A 22,207-nucleotide genomic window follows, 5' to 3' on the forward strand; every position below is an offset into this window, starting at 1 on the left:
GAACCCCATTCATTTCCCATACCTTAAAAGACACCCAAAACAAAGCAACCAATGAAACCAGAGCAGAAAGAAAAAGAAACCCACACACCAATGCTATCACCTACAAAAGTCCTAGCATAGGCTCCAGTTTATGCCCAAAAAATCCACCATCTTAATAAAACAACAAAACAAAACCATCACCAACAAAAACCCTCCAGTTTGATCGAGCTTGTATTAGAGATGGCAGAATTAAGATACAGCTGCAGTTTGTTGCTGATCTGTGATGTGATGTGTCTTCCAGCCACTTCCCCTCTCTTGCTTAGTTCTTTTCAAGTGGATCAGAAGTTACAGCCTTTACACACTTACTGTGCAGTAAATCAGTACAAAGTGCTTACTTGCTTTAGCAATGCAGCAGATTTGAAAGGAGATGGTGGGAAAGAGCCTCTAATATTGAAACATGACCTTTCACCCTTGCTGGTGCTAGATATTACAGCTCCTTTGGTTACAGATACCACACGTTTTACTTCAAATGCTTTCAGCTAGTGGGTGCTAGTTTAAGTAGCTTTTGAAGTAGATTCTCCTTTGCCAGATGTATAGTCTTTTCTGTTAACAAAACAACCTCATATTTCATATGCTCCTGTGATACTATAAATTCTGACTTCTGGAGCTGATTTGAAAGGTTGAAATTTAGATTTAAGTCCGAGAAAGTGAATGGAATATATGAAGGAGAACAGGGATAGATTTGGTCTTGCAACTGCCGCTGTTTAGGGAAGGAAAAACAATACATTTCTATGGTAGGAAGGAACATGGGCATTTTAGAAAGCAATTCTAATTTTAAGCAGCAGTCTGCAGTCCCTGGACAGCCAAAACTGTCACTGACTTTGATAGGAGTTTTGTGTGTCTTATGACAATGCGAGTGAATCCTCTTTACATTCTTAATCTATTTCTTCTGCCTGTAGTGATTTTAGAAAATGAATCCTCAAGACGTGAGAAAGACATTTTCTGCAATATTTTAGTAGCACAGCTTAGATGCATAGTAATCAAGGAAGCTTACACGTGTCTAAATAGGGTTTAATTTCATTTTAAAAGCATGGTGTAATGTACTTTTCCAAGTCTCTCCTGTTCATTTTACCAAACAGACCTGAAATTTGTTAAAGTGAACTTGAATTATGTTGATATGATGACTTTTATTGATATTCACAGTACAGTGCCATTCCATCTAGGAGATCTAGGAGGCATATAAATTAGTACATGAGGGATATCTACTCTTCTGCTTTCTGTGGCTGATATTCTGGCTAACAACTGGGGCATCTCCTTAGAGGTACAATCATGAAAAAAATCTCAATTTGTTCCTATTGTTTAACTGGAACTGTTTATTAATATTTTCACAGGAGCAATGACTATGGCTTTGCTGGAAAATCTTGTAGCAGGAAATGTCTACTTGGTTAAAATAGCAGCCTCCAATGAAGTGGGAGAAGGACCCTTCTCAAATGTGGTGGAACTTGCTGTCCTGCCAAAGGAGACATCAGAGTCTAATCAGAGGCCTAAACGCTTGGATTCAGAAGATTCCACAGGTCAGTAGCAATGTTCTGATTAATTCCATCACAAGTACCAGGAAAAAAGATCCCTGTTCATTTTCACTTGCAACTACTTTGTGAATAAACCACTCTGCTTTTTGTGAAGTGGTCCTAACAGTGTAGCATTTTCTTTCTAAATGAAACTGGTTTGGAATTTCTGTCTCAGTGCAACTCAGAACTGGTGTAATTCCATAGAAGTTGGACGTTTGCTTCTCAAATGGGCATATGTAGCTATTTTGGATTTTACTAACTTTGCTGAGGCATTTCCTCTAAGTCCTTTGTTTGGCTTGGGATGCCAATAGCACTGAGTCAGTTAGAACCAGACAGCCCAGCAGAGATTAGATCGCGTCTCAAATAAATCTGTTGAAATTTGCTGGCTCTTAGAATTCCAGCAAATCAACCAGTCAGTGATATACTAGCATATGGTTTCACCAAAGAATTCAGCCCCACCTGCAGCTCTTTAAGGAACAATATGTGCTACCTTGAGGAAATCACGGCAAGTTCTGTGGTTTCTCCATATAACAATAGAAGAATAATTGACCTTGTCTGTAACAGAATGGGATTTGTCACAGTGACTTCTCAGAGATTTTAAATATGTTTGTGAGACCAGAGCTAGAAATTATTCAGGTATATGAAACTTCTAAACTTTCCTCGCCGTTACACACTGAATTGTGATTCACACAGGGATTTTTCTTGCTCAGGTTTTCTCCCTTTCTGAAATTCAGTTATATTTCAGGCCTGAATAACTACAGTCATGCACTCAGGTTTAGGGTAATAGACATATGATGTCAAAGTGTAAAACCTTTCTAGGTGACAGTGGCTGGAATTTTCCAAGCCTTTTCTGTTTGTGATCCAGTAGGAAGGGGTTGGAGCCAGGCTTCTTTGCACTGTGCTGTAGATCACTGCAGAGACTGTAGTGTGGGGCTGTCTGTTCTTCCCCCCCCCATCATTGCTGCATACACTGCTTTATTTGGGTAACAAGCTTCTTTTTCAGAAGTGTCAACATGTATGACAGAGAATGTCTGGAAATCTCATTTTTCTGTGTGATTGTGAATGTAATTCTGTTCATTCATTTCCTGACAGGGAGCAGGAGGTAACTCTTCCTACTTTCTGAGCCTTTTAATGTTCTTTTTTACTACAGCTTATTCTGACTATTACCATCTGGACCAAAAATCAATGACTGGCATTGTTGTTGGGGTTTGCATAGCCCTGACCTGCATCCTTATCTGCATCCTGATCTTAATTTATCGCAGTAAAGCCAGGTACGTTTTTGTTCTTGAAGTGTGAGCTCTTTTTCAACACCCTGTTTGTATATGAGCACAAGTCACTTAAGACATGCATTCTTCTCCAACAGTGCTAAGTTCTTTGAAGAGCTTTGTCTTTTCACATCTTCCCAGCAAAAGTGGAAGCAAAGCCTCTCCTTATGTTGGCTCTTCTTACTCTGCTTGAGGCTCTTCTACAATGAAAAGATAGAAGAACCCACAGAGGGAGTCAGTAATGCTTTGAGAACTAAATACAAGGCATCTTTCCAAATCAAAGAGCCTTTTGAGTCAGATAAACATGATGTTTTACATCATCTGTTCCTCATGCTTAACCCTGCAGTCTGTCCAGATCTGGTTTGCAAGGCTTTAACCTGTTAGTGATGCTGAATGAGAAGAATTTTGCCATGAAGCAGGCAGTTTCACTGCACTTACAGATCTGCACTTACAGATCTTACACTGCAAGCCACCATCTGTTTTCCTTGTCATTACCTGCTGTGAGAACTAACCTGGTCCTAGTGACTTTTCATAACTGTAGGATCAGAAAAAATATAAATTGCTAAAAATATGTATTTTAAAAACTGTCTGAAAGTATATTTTAGTAACAGGTTTTTAGCACACACTCAGGAGAAAATATGGTTTGAGAGCCAGTCTCTGGGTAGCATGGTAGAAGGGTCTTACAATCAATAGTGGTTACTTCACCCAAGTAATGTTAGTAATCATGAGAATTCCTTTCTGCTTGTAGCCTGTGCATGATTAACTGGAAGCAGATGTTTTTGTCACAAGCAATAACATTTAAATTTCATGAGAATTGGGAGTATCGCATAACAAAATGTAGATGCTAAGAATAGACCAATGTTGCTTGATTAATAATAGCCTTGAATTTTATCCTTGATTCTATGTATTTTCTTCCTATGGGTCAATTTTATTCCTCCTTAACATTGTGTAGGAAAACATCTGCTCCTAAACCTGTGCAGCAAAGCACTGACCGGCTGTCACATACCAGCATCTCGTTAGCCAGCGCTAATGAGGTGGAGAAGAGCATTGAAGGAATCGCAGAGAATGCAGAATCCTTATTGCCAATGATAGTGGGAAACAGCTTCGTTGATGCTAAGGTACTTGAGCTTTATTTTCTACCAGAACAGAAATCTTTCCTTGTAATTTATTGTTACAACATTTGAGTCTCTGTCAAAATTAAAATACATACACTACAAATCCACAGCAGCGTTCTTCTAACAGGACAGGCACAGATGTGGCTGGCAATCCAGGATCAAATTTTCAATACTCATTTTAAGGTTCAGCTAGAGATTTAAAATATTTGTCTTAAACTGTACTCTGTAGATTGCCAATTTTGGCTCTGGCACACCGTCAGAGGATAAAAGGTCCATCACCTTAGGGGTGGTGGGATGTCTTTGCTAGTCTGGAGCTTCTATTCTAAGACCAGGAGTTAGGTGAGTGTCCTTTTTGGCTTCTAGTTAAAGTCAGTGCCGATGTACAGCCTAGTCATGTGAGACACAAAGGAGGTATTAAGTATCTTTCTGTATTTTTACTGGTAGGGCAGTTACATTTGCCAAATTATAGATTAATCTAGATGGCAGGAAGTGTCAGTGGATGTGTAGAATCTCTTAGATTACTTTCACATACAGATGTACTGATTTAAGGCATATCCCATACATACTGCAAACTTGATTTGAGCTGTTCTTTGAAGAATTGGGCAAGAGCTGGAGAACAATGGAAATTGAGCTCAGTGCAGACACGGAGACTCTGGAGAGTAGAATAGGAACAGTGACTGGAATTGTTTGCTCTATGTTTGTGGTATCATATCAGTGAGTTCAGGCTGTGTCTGCCAGATTCAGTGGGACTTGTCTTCACTCGTCTCAGGCAGTAGATGAGTACTAGACCACAGAAAACTGAGCACTTAGAAAGACTTTGTTTGCCTTTATTTTCAATATCGAGCCAATAGGTAGGAATAGAGACATATGTTCAAATATCTTAGAAATTAATTCTGTTAAAGTAAACGTCTATCTCTCTTTTCTTTGTAGGGGGGATCCGATCTTATCATTAACAGCTATGGGCCTGTCACAAAGGCCAGCTGCAAGAAGAGGTGGCTGTTCTTCCAGGATACTAAGAAGATGAAGACTGAGGAGGTAATTGCTCTAATGTGCAGAGATGCACCCTCTGTTTGCAAAGGAATTTAAGGAGTTTTCTCTGTGTTGAAAAGCATTACTAGTCTAATTTTTGATAGAATAGTTTTACTTCGGTTAAGGTTGATTCTGTTCTACCTTGTAGCAAAGTCATGTGAACTTTTCATTTTCTGTCCCAAGTTGTCAAATATTTTAACTCTTTATAGTCAGCTGATGACTTTCTTGCCTGTTCTCTTTTGTGAGCAGACAGATTTCTGTATATTGTCTGTGCAAAGCATTTACAGTACTCCTGCAGAGACTTTGTATAAATGCAAATTAAGTATAAACATCTAAAAATCCCCTGCTATCCTGACAGCTAAAACCTTATGTTTGCTGAACCAGTGAGAAGCCAGTGATTTATCCAAAGTACTGAAGAAATTTAGAGTCTGAGCTATGACCACCTTGATTCTAAAATTATTGCCCTGGATGGATGTGCTAATTGAATTAGAAAAATGTCAGTTCAAAACTGAAACGTTAAACCAAATCCTGAACATGATAGATGTTCCATAGATGGGAACTTGCACTATCTTATTTTTATAGAATACTAAATGGTATTGTGTTTTTGTATGTTTAAGGAATAAGAAAGCTAGAGCAGCTGTACATTTCTGATGCTTCTGTGGGCAAAATACTTGCTGTGACCCAAGAAGTAATGCTTAAGTAATATGCATGAAGGGTTGGGAAACAGCTTTACCAAGTATATTTTAAAATAAAACTATTGAGATCTTTCCAATGAAACCATCCTTGATAAGCCATGCTTAGCAAGAGGAGATTGTATCATTTAGTATGGAAGAGAAAAGAGTGAGCAAGGTTTGAAACTGATTCCTCTTCATCTCCTGTAGCAAAGCCTGGATTGTTGTTCCATTCAAGTGCTGTTGGAAGCACTCTGGTTGAATTGGAGCTAGAAATAGCAGTAAAAATTGAAATTATTTTGTAGCTTTTCAGAGGCTGAATAACCTTTTCCTCTCTGCTTTTTATACAGCCTCAGAGAAGATTTGTCCAGGCAGTGTGTCTTTATCAGCCAGGTACTACTGTGCTGATAAGTGAGGATGACTCCCCCAGCTCTCCTGGCCAGCAGTCTAACTTCCAGGTGCCGTTCAGTATTGCTGCTGATACAGAGCATTCAGCCAACAGCGAAGGAAGTCATGAGACTGGTGACTCTGGAAGATTTTCACATGAGTCTAATGATGAGATACACCTCTCCTCTGTGACAAGTGCCACTCCTTGTGCTACCAGTCCTTTTGTAAGCAGTGACTTGGGTAAGAATGTGATGAATTCTGCCGTAAGTAACAGCAAAGAATCACCCCTGCTGTTTGCTGCTGACCAGCCTGCTACCTCACCTCTTCAGATACACTCTGCAGTGCAAAACTGACACCCTTAGGACCACATCAGACATTCTTGCAGTGTATGTCTGTTCGAAGGACAATGAACAGGGAGCCAAAGTTATATTGTGGAAAGCCTGACTAACTCAACAGGTGATCCCGTATTTCTGTTGAATGGGTTTTGGTTTTTTTGTTTGTTTAACTCATTCATTTTGAATGTTCGATGGTCAACAAATGTGAAAGGACAGAGATTTCTGACTAGAGTTGAAATTATGTCACTGGAGCAAAGGGAAGTCTTTTGGCTCTTTTGCTGACTATCTACCTCAGTTTGCCGAGAGGTGAACTCTGAAAGACAACTGCTTTACCTCGTTTGTGTTCTATTTGGTCTCAGCTATGGAACTGATGATACTTCCTAGTAGTGTTTTATTTTAGGTTTCTTTTTTTTTTTTCCCAGTTGCGTATAGAATGCGTGTGTTTGTGTGTGTGTATGCTCAGTAACCAGGGAGTTGTATAGGTAGATGAACAAGATTGTTTAGCTGAAGCTCTGCCTTTAAAAAGAAGGATATCTCAGAATAGAAAATGTAATGTTTTAATGTGGCTGATCTAAACAATGTTCAAAACTGCAGAAACTGGAGTTGGTGCTTCCGTTTGAACAGCCACATGAAATCTTTTGTACCTCTTGATTTCTCATAGCTCCAGGAAGCCTAGGACAGTGCCTTTCCCCAGAAACTTGTGCCAACGACAGTATGTGTACCCTTAGGGCTCCAGGGCACATTGAGTTCCCCATGGTGACAAATACTATCAATTTATTGACAATTAATGCTAAAAAGCATGGCAAAATGAAGAAGTATTCAGTATTTCCAAGCAGTTTGACTCTGCGTAAGAGACATGGAATAGATGATAATGCTGAGTACTCTGGTATTGCAGTACTTCTTAGCAACGGTGCCTTGCATTATATATAATGAAATTACTGATTTGCCTTATGCCTTTTTAGTATTTATAAAGTTGCTTTGGATTTTGGAAAGATGCCTTAAATGCTTCTTAGATGTTATAAGTAAACTGCATCATGAGCTTGTAGTTCATTTTTTACTCAGCTTTGAATGCTGATAAGCAGTGCTAGCATCATCGTATGTCTCAGAGCTGTTTTTGGGATGCAACCCTGATCCTTGCCTTTGCCCAGTATGCTGTTAGCCAGGAATTTTAGCTCAGGGAGTGACATAAGCCTATCTAAAACTCTACCATGAGAAATAAAAAGCCAGAGCTTTAGTTGAAGAGTCTGTTGAAGGACACAAGTAGTGCTACTGCCTTGAACCCATACAATTCCTGTTTGATACTACCTCTTTTAAAAGTTATTCTAGTGTGTTGTGATGTTTGTTTTTTTGTTTGTTTGTTTTTCCTGTACTCAGGGAACAGTTTGTTACTTTGAGCTGCCTCATGAAAATGTGGAGCAAACTGACAGGGTATTGTGTTTTATTTCTTAATGGGGGTGGGAGGAGGAGAGAGAGAGGGAGGAGGTTGGATTCATCCAATGTTATAAACTTGCCTATATAACTATCCAGTCCTCTTCTCTGCTTTCCTCATTTTACTTTAAAAAAAAAAAAAAAAAAAAAAAAAAAAAGTTTAAAATGTAATATTGTGAGAAAGCAACCATGGGAGCTCCTGGCTCTATTTAAGTCTGTGGAACTCCTCTGGCTTTAAGGTAGGCTGGGCTGACTTTGGTATTGTTCTGTGTGTATCAAAAGGCGGTCAGAAAGTCATCAAAGCCCTGCTGTTCTGTACTTTTTATTTTCACAAATCATCCTGTAGTTACTGTAGTTCTTAAGCTTGTAACTGTTTGCTAGTTCAGAATCAGAAAGTACCTGTTCACCTTTTCATAACCATGTTGACTTAAAGGCTTTTAAAATAATCTTGTACCAAAGAATCTTCTGCAGAAGAAAAGGAAGCTGCATATTTTCCTATAATAATTGAACTAGTTAAAAGCTATAGGTTTGAAGAGCTGAATACATTTTATTGTATAAGTAGTTACTAACAAAAAAAAACCAACAGTAGGGCTTCCACTAGTTGTAATAGTTGATTGCAAAGATGAGTTGTATGTTTCTACAGTTTTAACTACCTTGTTGTTACAAGAGCCTTTAAAGAAAATTATAATAATACCAGCAGATACTTCCAAAGACTTCCAAGTGTAATTTTTTTCTTCAGCATGTAGTTGATCAACAGTACAGTATTAAAAAAAATATATTTTCGAACAGATTTTTTCTACTTGCTGAAGAAAAAGAAAACCTTTTCACCAAAGATTTATTTTTTATCTCATCAGGCAGAATGTTTAGTGTAGAGCAGAGTACTGTTTCTAGTTAGGTAAAGTGTGAATTAACTGAAACTAGATTAAGAATGTGTAATTGTAGCATGAAGTTTCACACTTCATCTTTCAGAGTAGCCTCTTTTGTTAGTTTCATTCAGAAAGAGCTGATATGCAGATGGTAACTGTTTGCTTCTCCAAAGACTTGTTTGCTGTAAGTACTGATAATTTGTTGTAATTTTATCACCTTCATTACAGGCAGATACTTTAAATTCTAAACTTTTTCATCCAAAAACTCATTCTGTAGTTTAATCCATGGAGAATTTGAGAGCAATAGACTTCATATAAAATTTGTCGGTCCTATATAAAAGTCAGTAGCAAAGAGTTTAAAATATCTGATTTGCTAGAGTGCAAAGCATCCAGAATTCTAATAAACATTTATTGGTTTTTCTTTTTTTTTTCTTTCTTTTTTTTTTTTTTTTAAATTAAGGTACTTTTTATCAGCAAATAAAGAAAACCAAAGATATTTAAGGTTACCTCAGCATATAGGCAAGCTTAGTTAGACATTAATTATTCTTTTACTTTATTTTTATGTTAACCAAATATAATAAATTTCTCCAGAACTCAGTCTACATTCACATACTTCCCTTCACTGTGTCACATTTATTAAGAATTTGCAAATTTACTACAGAACAAAAAAATAGTCTTCTCAAAATTCATGTTCTATCATTAATTACTGCATTGCAAGAGAATAGTTGTCTCAGTGTGAAGCAGAGAGAACTCTAGAACAATTGCATAGAAATTTATACTTCCTCTACTGAAATGAGTGGCAGAATTCTTTGTGATTGTAACAGTGCAAAATCAGTCTCAGCATTTAAATGCTCCGTATCCTTGAAGCCAAAGTATGCAATTTTAGACGTCAACTTGCTTAAAATTTTATACTCGTTACAGTCTAAGGAAATCTGTTTTTCACAGATTTATTAATTCCATTTACCTACAAAGAGCTGGCAGAACAAAGCAGACAAAACAAGTTACAGATTTTCCAGTAATTTTTCTTGCTTATGTCTGTAGAAACTGAGTTCTGGAAAAAAAACACTATCATTTTTTAATTTTGAATTATGTTCTGGGAGATGAACATAAATGTGGAATTTAGTGTTACACTGTGTGAATTGATTTTGTTGAAGTGTATCAAGAAGTAAAGAGCCATGGCTGGTGTAATGAGTGTATATGCAACCTTTGTACTTCACAAACATATGAAAAATGTTACGGTTGATGTGGCTTGAAAAGTGTCAAAAACATGCAGAGAAAATCTTGAGAGTGGTTTACCATGCTGTGTTTTCAAGTGAGGACAGCGATTGCCCTTCTATTGTTACAGCAGTGCCTGCTCTGCAGGACCTGGATTCAAACCTAAGTGCTCCAGCTGCCCACAGTCACACTTGTGTACTTTCTTCATGCTGTACAAAGAACTTTCAATCTAGGAAAACTGGGAATGTGTATGTTGTGCAGATTTTGGCCTGTAAGTCGGATTTTTTCTTAAAGCTCTGCTTTTGTAAGAGAAACTTGAAAAGTCTGCATATCATTTAAATAATTTCTTATATTGGCTGTGCATCTTCAGTGTAGTTGGATTTTAACAGAAAGGAGTCGTGAGAAATTTCTGTAATTTTCATTATATTTAATACTTCCTTCCCTCTTTAGTTTTATTCCCTTGCCGTAGAGTATGAGCTTATCCACATGAGAGTCCTCACCCTCTGTCTTCTTAAGTCAGTGGGAGAACTAAATTTGATTTCAGTTTGTATGACAAACAAAAACAGCTGCTTTTTTTTTTTTAAAAAAAAAAGATCTTCATGGTACTATTATTAATATTTTTAAAGGAAGGAATTCTTACCAAAAATTGGCTTTTTTTTTTAATAGGACAGCAAGATACCGTATACCAGTGGCCCACTGTAGCTCTCCATACATACAGTGTTAGCCTTTAGTGAAGAGTGAGTACTCTGAGTCAATTTAACTCTTACATTGCAAGCCAGGCCAACTTGAAAGACTTTGCATTTGCTGCAACCTGAGCGTGCACAAGAACAGTTACCACGGATCACTGAGTCTTAGTAACACGTTACTCTGAGCAGAAATCAAAGCTGTGAGACCAGAGCTCTCACTCATTTTGTTACTGAATGAAGTATAGGCAGGGAAAAGTCCATCTCCTAACGTGGGGAACGTTGCTTGGTTCTGTAGGGTATTCCATGTTTAGCACCAAACGAAAAGAGAGCTGTACAAGTGTAATTTTGGCTGTACTCCGGCAAACCAATTTACTGAGCGTTAGAACTGAAAGCTGAACTGCACCTAATAATTGTTAAGACTCAGTTCTGAGCTTGAACAATTGCTACACACTTCTTAGTTGCTGAAAATGCAGCCGTGCTAATATCAGATAATTTTTAAAGCAGAGGAATTTGTCTGCAGGAAACATTGATCACCTTTTGCTAAAAACAAGTTAAAACTATACTATTTTTGTAACTGTATCTTTTGGAACCTGTGTTTACAAAAAAATATTTTCCTTCAAAGAGAGTCCAAAATGAAATTGCTTGCTGTTAGTAGAAGCCCATCTGAAAGATACACAAATTCAATTTGGCTCAAATTCTGCTCACTTCTCCACACTGCAGAGTAGGGTTATTTCTTTGGGATTTCTCTAGTTTTACACCAAGGCTGGTCCTGAACTGTTCGAAAGGGGTATAAACACATGGCTAAAATTCTGCTGTGTTGGAACACTCCAAGCTGAGTTCCTGGAGATTTTTAGCTTTCCATGGTTACATATGCCTACATTGCATCTGTCTGGTTTGTTTTCAGTAAAGACTGACTGTATGTGAAAAACGTATACAAAATATTGCTTTTTGGTTGTTTGGCTTCTTTGTTGTTGTTGTGTTTTTGTGTTGTTTTTTTTTTTTCTTCACCCAAGTTATCATGAATTGCCAGTGTAGGAGCCAGGTATGTATCTCATATTGTGGTGTTCTGGATCCTTTCACTCTGTGTGCCATTTTCTTCCAAGGGCAGCAATAGCTAACTGGCTAATGGAGGATGGAGCTGAATTGTATTAATTTTATATTTGTCTCAGGGGATCAGCTCCATGAATTCCATTGCATGAGGGAAGCTAATGTTTGCCCTGATTTGAATGTAACTTTTTAATGTCTTTAAAAAATATATTTTGTTTAATAATGTGGATTTTTCTTTTTCTAGCATTCTAGTACATGTTACCTAGTGTGTTGTTTCTTTTTTCCTCTTCAGGGTTGTTTATATATATTACCCCAAGGTCATGCCAAAAATTAATAGAAGTTTAAATGCCAAATGTTTATGAAACTACTGTCTAAATACTGATTGATTGCACAGTTGAAATAAAAGTTTTCCTTAGTAAAATGGTACTTGAAAAATATTTTATTTTCCTCATCTTTGACTTGTGGCTGAAACCAGGAAAATATAATACAGTTCCTCATTTTAGGCTGAGGAGCTGCAGGGGTTTAAGAGTCGAAAAATGAGGTGGAAAGTAAACCGGACACTGCTTATCACCAGAACATATAGAAGTTTCCCAAGTGTGTAATTATATTCCATTTATGTATCTGGAAGCATTTCCTACCTAAAAACTCAGTCTTGACTCCACTACTGTCAGAGAGCCGTGCACGGTCTTTGTTGTAGTTTACTTGCAGTGGAGGTGGAAGTTGTAATTCTAAGCACAGTTGTTCTCATAAAAGCTTGGAAAGCTGCTGACAAAGCCACACCACTGAGTTTTTCCTACCATTTCTGCACCTGCTGACTGATGAACCTGGTATTTCAATACATAACAAGACCACGAAAATGCAGTTGTGGTTGGTTGAAAGCCAAATTACTATTTTTACAAATGGCAATTCGCTAGACAAAAGTAAGTCGAGTTAAATGAGCAGGGAAATTAAGATCAAATGAGACTAAAAGGTTTCTGTTGCTGGCTGGTTGACTACTGTCACTTCAAAGCAACTTGTCCAGGTGGTTGGGTGAATTAGGTACAGAGTTGTAATTAGAGCAGTGGTACCCGTGCAGATCTGCTACTGGAAATGAAACCACAGTAATTACTACATTGTGCATGCGTCTCGTAGACAGAAGACATGCTGTGTGTGCTCCGTAGACACGAGACACATGCAGCCCTAGGACTGAAGGCAAGGCATGCTGCGTGCATTCCTAAGAGATGGCAGCTACAGAATGGAGGGCCTCAAAATCCTGTTCTTTTTAATGCTGTAGCTTTTCCATTATCTTGCAAATACTGTACCGCCCCACTGTCACTGCAAATGGGATTTGTATCAACCTGAGGATGTCAGCAGAGAATGCTGTGAGAGGCGGTGGCAGCGCCCAAGAAAACACATCGCCGGGAAACTGATGCCTCTTGGAAGTGTCAGCAAGCAGATGTTTACCACAGAGTGGCAAGTCAGCAGTGATGACTGTTTCCCAGTGGGACGGGTGCTAACAGCTGCCTGCAGCCAGAAGCTGAGACTTTCCACTAGCAGCACCTCGTGCTGATGAGTTGGGCACCCTGGATTCTATAGTCTGTGATGTCTTTCTTTCTTCTTTTGAACTCTCAGATGAGAAAGAAAATCTGAAGAGCCTCATACTGCTTCTTTATGAATCACAGCTGTTCTTACCTGCAGAGTTTGCTGATGGAACAGTTACGCCTAGTTGGGTAGCTTATAGGACATTTATTCCTGGGAGTATTAGAGTAGCAGCTGTAGTGTCTATTTATAAAATAAACTCAAATTCAAAATTCATTATTCCTTATGTTTGAAGATAGGAACACTGACAAATTATTCTTCAGAGATAACTGAGAAAATTAGGCCCATGCTGAAAGGATAGCAAAGTAGTATGAGTATTTGTTGAAATGAATAGATGTTAATTACGAATGGAAATATATTATACTTAAAAATACAAGAAAAAAAATCTAACAATTTGAGAGCAATCAGTTCTGAACTGCCCAGTGGTGTGAAAGCTCAACCAATACAGTCCATCAGAGATGTCATTCTTTCTTTCAGTGAGAATGGGAACCACCTGCAGTTCCTTATTAAGTTACTGCTGGTAAGCACACTTTATAGCCCAGAATCTTCATTTTCATTAGCAGTAAATAAATAACAAAGGCCTATTTTTCGAGGAGTTTGCAAAAGAAAGCTTCAATGCAAAACGTTGTTCTGTGATGCCACATCACCTGTGTGCTGTCTGCCACCAACCAAACATCTGAGCTCCAGGTAGGTGAACTCAATGGGACGCTTACACTGAATGGCCCCATTAACTGAAATTCCAACACTGCTATTTCTTTGTTTAGCTTTACAGAGATGTCAGTCTACTGTCTTTGCTTATCTGTTTTTTTGGATAAGAGAACCGATATTTTGGAATACGAAAGCTAGCTTTCTGTCATGCTTTGCAGGTTGCTCAGCCTTCACCAAGTGGGAAAGCAGAATAGGGGGGGAAAGGATGCTCCCTGCAGCTGTGACAATACATCAGGTATGTGTGAGACACCCCTTGCATTGCAACAGGTGAGCAACAGTTCTTTATGGATGAACTCCTCTCCCCATCCTATTCATTTCAACCAGCAGGCAAAAGTGACATCTCTTTCAAGAAGCACGCTCTGTGGCTGTACTATGGGTGTATTTTTCCTTCATCTACAATTATCATCTCAGCACTGGTGCCAGACAGTACTGTATCCTCTGTCAGTAAGAGGGAAGCTGTAGGTGATAATGCTCTAGATGTCTGTGTTGCAGTTGGACTTAAACCAGCCTCTCTACACATGCCAATATGCTACAGCCCCAGTTAAACAGAGCACAGATTTGACCACAAAAGCTACCATACAAAAAAGCTTCTTATTTACACAGGAATGCACAACAGAGACATACAGAAAATGCCAAAACTAAGCATCTAGCAGTGCCTTACTAAAAGATAGGATTATTTCTAGCTGGCAGCAGAGGTCTGGGGGCACTCACCAAAGTTTGGGTGCCAATTGCTACCTCGCAGATTTCTGCCTTTGTCCTGGCAACAGGACATTTGCTCCTGGAAGAGCCTGAATCAAGCTGCCATAGGGTACGTCACTGAGATGTAGCATGGATCCCTATCTAGCCAACAAGAACAAGCTGAGATGGTTTTCTGGCAGTGCTGCAAGGTTGTCCAAGTCCCTCAATTTCCGTGGAGAGAGAACTTGAGCATCACTTAAAATTGATCCAAGCCCCAAGTAAGTGCAGGGTATGTTAGATAATATGATCATCTGCAATTCTGAAGGATAGAAGGGAAGTTTGGTGGATTCCTATTATTCTGTCTTGTATGAAATCGATGCCCAAAACACTGGATTCCCATTCAGCTGGAAATAAAGTTATAATAGAGTGGGAACTATGCAGAGGTCATGTTAATAGAAGAGTTTTGAATTTTCTTTTATCTGCATAGCAATATATTGGGAGAAAAGGATTTTCATGAATTAAGCAGCAAATTTCTGGCTGGGCTACAAGGCAGTAGCACCACATGAAAGCAGGAAAAGTGTTGCTCATGCTGTAGCTCACTTACAGCCATTAACAAATTGGATTTTGATGTGCTGGTCTAGGAAAATAACTCCTCTGGTTTGCTGAAAGCTATTACCAAGGGATGATGGCAGAGCTTAAGATATGCTGGCTCCTCACTTTTTGCAGTTTATAGTCATATTAGCTTAAAGTAATCCCACTGGACTGCTTCCTCACAGCCTTCCTACATTAGGTTACACAATTTAAGTTTCAAGTAAGATAGTTCACAGAACAGACTGTAAAATAAATATATAATTATTTTCTATTAGAGAATATATCATCAATTTTGGCAATCATCACTCTTTGAAATAGATTCTGAGTATTTACAAGTCAGTAACAGCTTGCTTAGTCCCTACCAGATAAAACACAAGACCTACAAAGTCAAGGCAGAAGGAATCACTTGACATCAACTTTCCAACTTCAAGGGGAAAGTCAACTCTAAGCTTGTGTTCAAAGTATCTCAAAATTATTTTTCAAAACAAAAAGCAAGACAACCTCTGGCTTGTAAGAGGAATGCATTCTGATACTGGCTTATACAAATCTTTACAGAAAGATGACCACGTTAGGGAGGAAAGCAGCTTTATTTATTTGTGGGGTGTTTTTTTTTTTTTTTGGTCTTTATTTTTGTTTGTTTGTTTCTACTACTGCACCTCAAGCTTTGTGATCTACATATGGTAAGATAAAATCAGTGACGAGGGTCTGCATACTAAAAGACTTTACAGTACAACCCAGGAGTCCACTTCTGCCATTGTAAAGGCTCAGAGGAACACGTGAGCCTAGACTGCCTCCATGATTAGCATTGGACCACTGGCTACAAATGGGATAAACACCCTGGCACCCAGCAAAGTGTGGTGGCTTGCATCATGCCCTGTGATTTAGAAATTTCAGCTCAGGTGATGGGGTTGCTTTTGTAGTTGGGTTGACTGGAAGCAGTCTTTTAATAGGAGCACTCCGTAACTTGTTATAGTGTTCAAAAAGGTTTGTGGTGATGTTTCTCTTCTGTGGCTCAGTTAGGTTAAAAAAAATAATAATAATACAGCCCAGCCCTGAAGTTGCAGTTAATTAAATGACAGAATTCCTCTAGAAATTGTGATGTATAGCTCCCTAAAATGTCTGTCTATAAGTTTCAGATTTCAAATTGTACCCACTAGACATAATACATGTCAAGCAATTAAATTCAGTCTGGTGTTTGTGGACAGATAACATATATTTTAAATAATTAGTTCCACGTTCTTCTCTCAAAATCCTGGATTTCCTGTGAATTTTAGCCTGGGGATTAAGGAAGCTGCTCTCAGATGCAATGGGTGAGAGCGTCTATGTAACTAGGTCACACTGTGCTTAGGCATATTTAGTTATCTTTTCTTGTGTTTTTCCTTATTTTTGTTGCTCAATAAACAAAAGAGGTAATTAAGTTTGATTCATAATCTCCTCCTACAGGGTAGCAAGATTTTGAGATTTCATAGTGTTTTGTTGGTGTTTTTAAATGCATTTTCTAACAAAGATGTGCTTGTGATGTATTTTCTTTCATTTTGATTTCTGCTGGTTTAGCTGCATTTTCCTTTCTTTCACAGTATACAGACCCACAAATTCAGACAGCAGCTGTTTTCTGTTTCTTCCCAGCAGATCTCCTATTACTCAGACACCGTTACTTGTTCAAAGTAGCTTTCAGGTTTTTTGCTACTACATTCCAGTAAATATTTTCCTTAAAAATGCCAGCTATAGCTGGCACAGCACACAATATCATGCAGCAGTCCCCTCAATTGTCTTGCAACTACATTTCCTTGTTTACTAGCTAACTGTGGAAATGCTCAGTAATTACTGCAAAGCCATGAGTAATAATGTCTGTATCATTGCAGTGGGATAATACTGAACGGCTGCCAGATGTACAGCAAACCACCCTTTCACTCCTGCTCCTCAACAGGACAGGGCAAGCAAATAAGATGATAAAGCTCGTGGTCCAAAATCAAACCTGGAAAACTGCTTGCCAGTTACCGTTATGTGCAAAATATTCACCTTGGGGAAGATTAATTTTTTGCCAATCAAAACCAGAGTAACACAGTAAGAAACAAAGACAAAACCAAGAACACACTTCCCTCCCTCCTTTTCTTTCTAGGCTCTACTTCACTCCTTCATTCTCAGCTCTTCTATCTCCCTCTGCTGAGTGTTGCAGAGGGATGAGGTTGTGGGCAGAGCAGTTATAGTTTCATCTCCTTTGCTCCTTCCTCCTCGTGCTTTCATCCTGCTCTAGCATTGGGTCTCCTCCTGTGAAGGATAGTCCTTCACAAACTGCTCCAGTGTGGAGCAACTGTTCCTTGCTGGCTCTATTTGGGAGGTGTCAGGAACTGGCCCTGACACCAGCAGCCCAGGTCTCTGCTCTCAGAGGCCACCCTTACAGCATCTCCACTGTCAAAACTTTGCCACCTTCACCCAATACAGACATTAATGACACTTCTGTACTAAGATTTTGGTCATGGCTGCTATTTAATTTAGCTTCTGAGCCTCCTGCTCTTAATTTACTTAAAACCATAATAGTAGTTGAAAAAATTCCACTACTGATCTGGATAGAGAGAAAGGCAAGTGTATGAGGTGGCAGCAAAATGAACAGTTCCTTCTGACAAATGTGTCCTTGCTACAATGTGGCCTGCTCTCACCGCTCTATCCATATTCTTCTTAGAGAGATGAGATGCACCCAATCAACCCCAACACAGAGTTCTCCAAAGAGAAGCTAGTACAGTGATATCAAAAGCAGATAGCTGCTACATCCAACTTGGAGTTGTGTAACCATGAACTGAGAAATAGTATTTTGTCTCACTACTACTAACTGCCATTTTTAATTGTAGACTGTCAACCACAAATTGGTGGACTAAATCTATTCCTTTGCTTGGCCTTGTCATGAGTGTAATAATATTGCTCCAGTCAAACAGATTGTCTCTTTCTTGGGGTAGAAAGATGTTATTTAACCATCTGTAACTCGGGTTAAAGCAACTGTGCTGGTACAGATGTCGTATGCAATCCAGAAGAGCTCTACAGAGGTACCGAGGGAAGATCTGCTAATCTCAGTGACTGCCTGATTCTCTGAGCTGCAGTTTCCACATCTACTTAACTCTTATTAGACAGGCAGTCTTAGCACTTGAAATTCAAGGACTTCATGATTCAATCCCAGAGAGAGAACCAATGTGAGCTCATCCTGTGAACTGTTCTCTCCAAAGCCATGAAAAGCAGAAAAGCGAATGCATTTCTCCATGTTGGAGTTTGGTAAGACGTCTTATGAGAAGATACGGTTTTGTATAACAAAGTTGGTGGCACTGTATAAGAGAAACAAGATAACAGATCCAGGAAGATTCTTTCCAGTCGCTAATGCACACAGACAGGTAATACAGGTCAGGATGTACAGTGCCTGGTCGGGGCTCTCCCTGCAGCCAGCTCTCAGCTAATGCTGAGGCACAGGCCTGCCATAAGAGAGTACCCCCACAACTAAACTAAGACCAGAGAGTTTTTCTGCAAGATTTCCTGCTAGCTTTGGAGTCAGCATTACTACTATTTTAGCTTTGTGGCAAAATTTCACGTAGGCAGTTCTGCACTGGAAATCCCATCAGTCATTGCCTACATTTAGTTACTTACAAATGCACTGATGCATAGGACAGCCTGGAATAAGGCTTTTGCATGTTTATACAGAACACAAACTTTGTAACCTTCAGTAAAGATAATGGTAGAGTCTGGATCAAAGCCAGTTTCATAAGCAATTATTGCAAAGATTAGCACGGCCTTTGCAGAAAAACAGAAGGGGTTCTTAAGAGAAGCACATGAATTAAATGCTTGTCTTTCTTTTCATTAAATCATGATAAACAGGAAAATGTAAAGAATTCAAATGATAATCCAGAAAGGGCATGAAATTGCATTTCTTTTACTTCCCCACAGAGTGTCCCCACTTCACTATTCATTGCTCAAGACAAGAACACTTCCTTGAGTAGGGTAATAACCTGTTTTGTGGAGAAGCACACAAAGGTTTGTCAAACATACATTTGTTTGTGTTTAAAATGTATTATCTGGATAATATGGCAAACAAGTTTCCATTCTATTTATCCTAGAGGAAAAGGACAAATCTTACATTCCTAATTTGTGTTGATTAAAGGCAGAAATGAATAAGAAGTGAGCTTGTGAGACCTGGTTTACAGCACTGTAACAGATGAAGCGTTCGCCAGTAGGCAAGCAATTCGCACCAGATTAGCTTCAGTGACTTGTGCTCAAACTACTTCAGTTACAGTTACAATCCCTGAGACTGGCTGCTAGACACAGAACGACTTGGTTAATATGTCTTTCCAGGACACCTCCAGATACATATCCAACTAAATAGTAAAAGCTTGAAAAATGCATATTTCTATCAACATGCACGTGTTTCATTTTATTACTCGGTAAAAGGAAGATGAAGACAAACAAAGCTGGAAGAAGAGGATTAACACTAGCATAACAACCAAACCAGATTTTTAACGTTTTCTCAGTCCTGACAGAAATTCCATCCAGCCTCGATAAACAGTCCTATTTATCACAGGGATATTGTGAAATAAGTATAGTAAGTGTTTGTAGAACAGAACTTTAATGTGTATGACATGAGAAAGAGGTTCTTAGAAGAATGAATTATTCCCCCATTCACATAATTGGCAGGGAGGACCAAGTCTAGTGATGCTGTCACTAGCCAAAGCTATCATAATCCAGGTTTCCCTAAATGTGCTCCCTTTCTCCATGTCAGCATTTTCCATCCAGGTGGAAGAGATCACTGGCAATTGTGCTACGTTTCCATGTGCCACAGCACCTGCTCAGGCGCACATGCCTAACCCCGACACCACACGTGCAGGCTGGACCCACTGCACTTCTGCATGAGCCTGCTGGACTCGGGTCTCCGTGCATCTCTCCCTGTGTGTGAAATCTTCTGTGATCAGTTGGTAGCTTAAAGCTGTGTGCGCTTTGGCACTTGCATAATATTTGAGAAGTTTTGTATTTGCCCCTGGTTATGGATATTGCAGGGTTAAACAATTCAGTCAGCCCCCAGCTTTTTTTGCATTCTGGTATTGTGCTCTTCTTCTTAACTACTGCTTTTTTTTTCCTCTAAGGTGAAATCCTGATCTCTATAAAATCAAATGGAATGTTTCTTTTACTTTTTCCTTTTTTTAAAAATTCCTTCAGTGTCAGTACATTTCTCTGAGGTGTTTTGTTTCCCATTAGGACATTTGTATACATTTCTACGTTGTCAATCAAAATAAGCTTGTACACGATTCTGTTTGCTCCTGAGATATGCAGTAAGTACACATAAAGGAAGTAGTAGAAAGCATTTAAATATTAACTCTGTGTTGCGGATCCACTTCTCATTGATATTTTTCTCCTGATAATGTAATGCAGTGTTGAATGTTTATATGCTATGCCTATGACTAGAAAAAGAATGTCATTTACCTACTGCTAGTTTGTACAGAACGGCTCTTTTAGTACCCTTCCTTTTAAAAAGGATTCATAAGGAACCCAGGAATCACCAAAACAATATTCTCTATCTGTACTCAGTGATGTTCATAGGCCTGACACATCACGTGATTGAAGTCACTGCTGTCTCACCAAAGCCCCCCTTTTCAACAGCGAAGGTAAGTTATAAAGCATTACACAGTATTTCTTCACAATCCAGTAATCTAGCAGGAAGCAAGAGCTTTTTGCATGGTTTGTTATTGTGAAGAACGTGAATTCAGAATAACAGAATCATTCAGGTTGGAAGGGAGCTCATGAAGATTTGATCTAGACTCCAACCTTCTGTGTAAAGAAGGCCGTTCTGGACTTTACCCAGTTGGGTCTTGAAAATAAATCTACAATTTATTCTGTTCCTTGTCCCTGTGCCTGCTTAGCCATGCTATATCCCCCCCATCACATCCTGTTGGAACTTCCCATTTCAGCCTACGACCATTAAGTCTCATTCTGCCATTACCTACTTCAGCAAAGAACCTTGCTCATGAAACCTCTACTTAGGTACTAGCAAGCTCTTATTAAGTCCCCTTGAGTTTTATTAATTAATGTGAATCTTTGAGTGGAAGAAATGATGAATTAACCTTAAGGACAACTGGTGAGCTGCATGGCAATCAGGTGGTCAATAGAATGCGATAATGAGCATTTTCACAGGCTTTTGGAAGGTTTGAAATGCTGCTCAAGGCACCTGAATAAGTGAATAGAATTCCTTTTCAGACAGCTTCAGACACTTCTAGTGTAGCTTTAGAAGTGTAATGCTGGTCTAACAGGATTCTTGCAGACTACTCACTAAAATCATGAGCACAAGTTAAAACTGAATTTAGATGAAGAGCAAAACACAATTTTTTGCAATTAGAGCACTGGGTTAAAGTCTGAATTCCCTGCTCCCATTTCCAATGCAGACAGTCATCCCCTAGGAGCCCTTACAGGCTCTGTGACATCAATCTGCACATCCATAATTACAGTCTACATGCTATTACAAGGCAGCCTTGCACAAAAGCTTGTGCAGCCCTGGGAGAATCATCTAGGCCTACAGCGAGCTCCATCACAGAAAATGCAAATCTCTTCACAGCTCAGACATCCTCCTGCAGATAAGGATGAGCTCACACCCACCTCACTAATAACAAGCCATACTTCTCTTCAGCAAGATTACACAAAATTAACCAGAAGATCCCATGAGAGTCTCAGCAGCGTGCTATACTTCAAGGTACACACATGCTGAGATTGCTGCAAGGACTGTGGACAAATAAAAATGATGTCTGGGGAAAGGCAGAAATTGACATGAAAATTGAATAACTTTATTTAGTTAGAACTGCAAAATGAGAAAGCAAAAAGATAGAAACAACAGTAACACTGATGTATTAACCTCTATGCAAACAGCACTTCTTACCCTACCTCCCTGCCCGATGGTCTTCTGTGCAAAGTGCCAACCGCACATCTAACAGGGAGCTCCGGAAAGGCACCGTCCCGGTTAAGGGAGGATAAATCCTTACTCAGGAGGCAATCGGTACGGTCGCTGAATAGTTTCGGCCCAGGATCAGGACTCCACCTGAGGC

General features: G+C 39.1%; 1 protein-coding gene across 1 annotated transcript in view; it reads left to right on the forward strand.

The window, feature by feature from the left end:
• PRTG (protogenin) overlaps positions 1–12,012 on the forward strand; it is an 88,055-nt gene extending 76,043 nt beyond the window's left edge. The window contains exons 16-20 of the mRNA XM_085233975.1: positions 1,371–1,553; positions 2,698–2,818; positions 3,765–3,930; positions 4,858–4,962; positions 5,978–12,012. Of these exons, the coding sequence (XP_085090101.1) occupies positions 1,371–1,553; positions 2,698–2,818; positions 3,765–3,930; positions 4,858–4,962; positions 5,978–6,367 (965 nt within the window). The 3' untranslated portion in view covers positions 6,368–12,012. The remainder of the gene's footprint in view (positions 1–1,370; positions 1,554–2,697; positions 2,819–3,764; positions 3,931–4,857; positions 4,963–5,977) is intronic.
• Positions 12,013–22,207: the final 10,195 nt, after the last annotated feature.

This window comes from Meleagris gallopavo, chromosome 12 (genome assembly GCF_905368555.1).
Source record: "Meleagris gallopavo chromosome 12, MGAL_WU_HG_1.1, whole genome shotgun sequence".
Classification (NCBI taxonomy): Eukaryota; Metazoa; Chordata; class Aves; order Galliformes; family Phasianidae; genus Meleagris; species Meleagris gallopavo.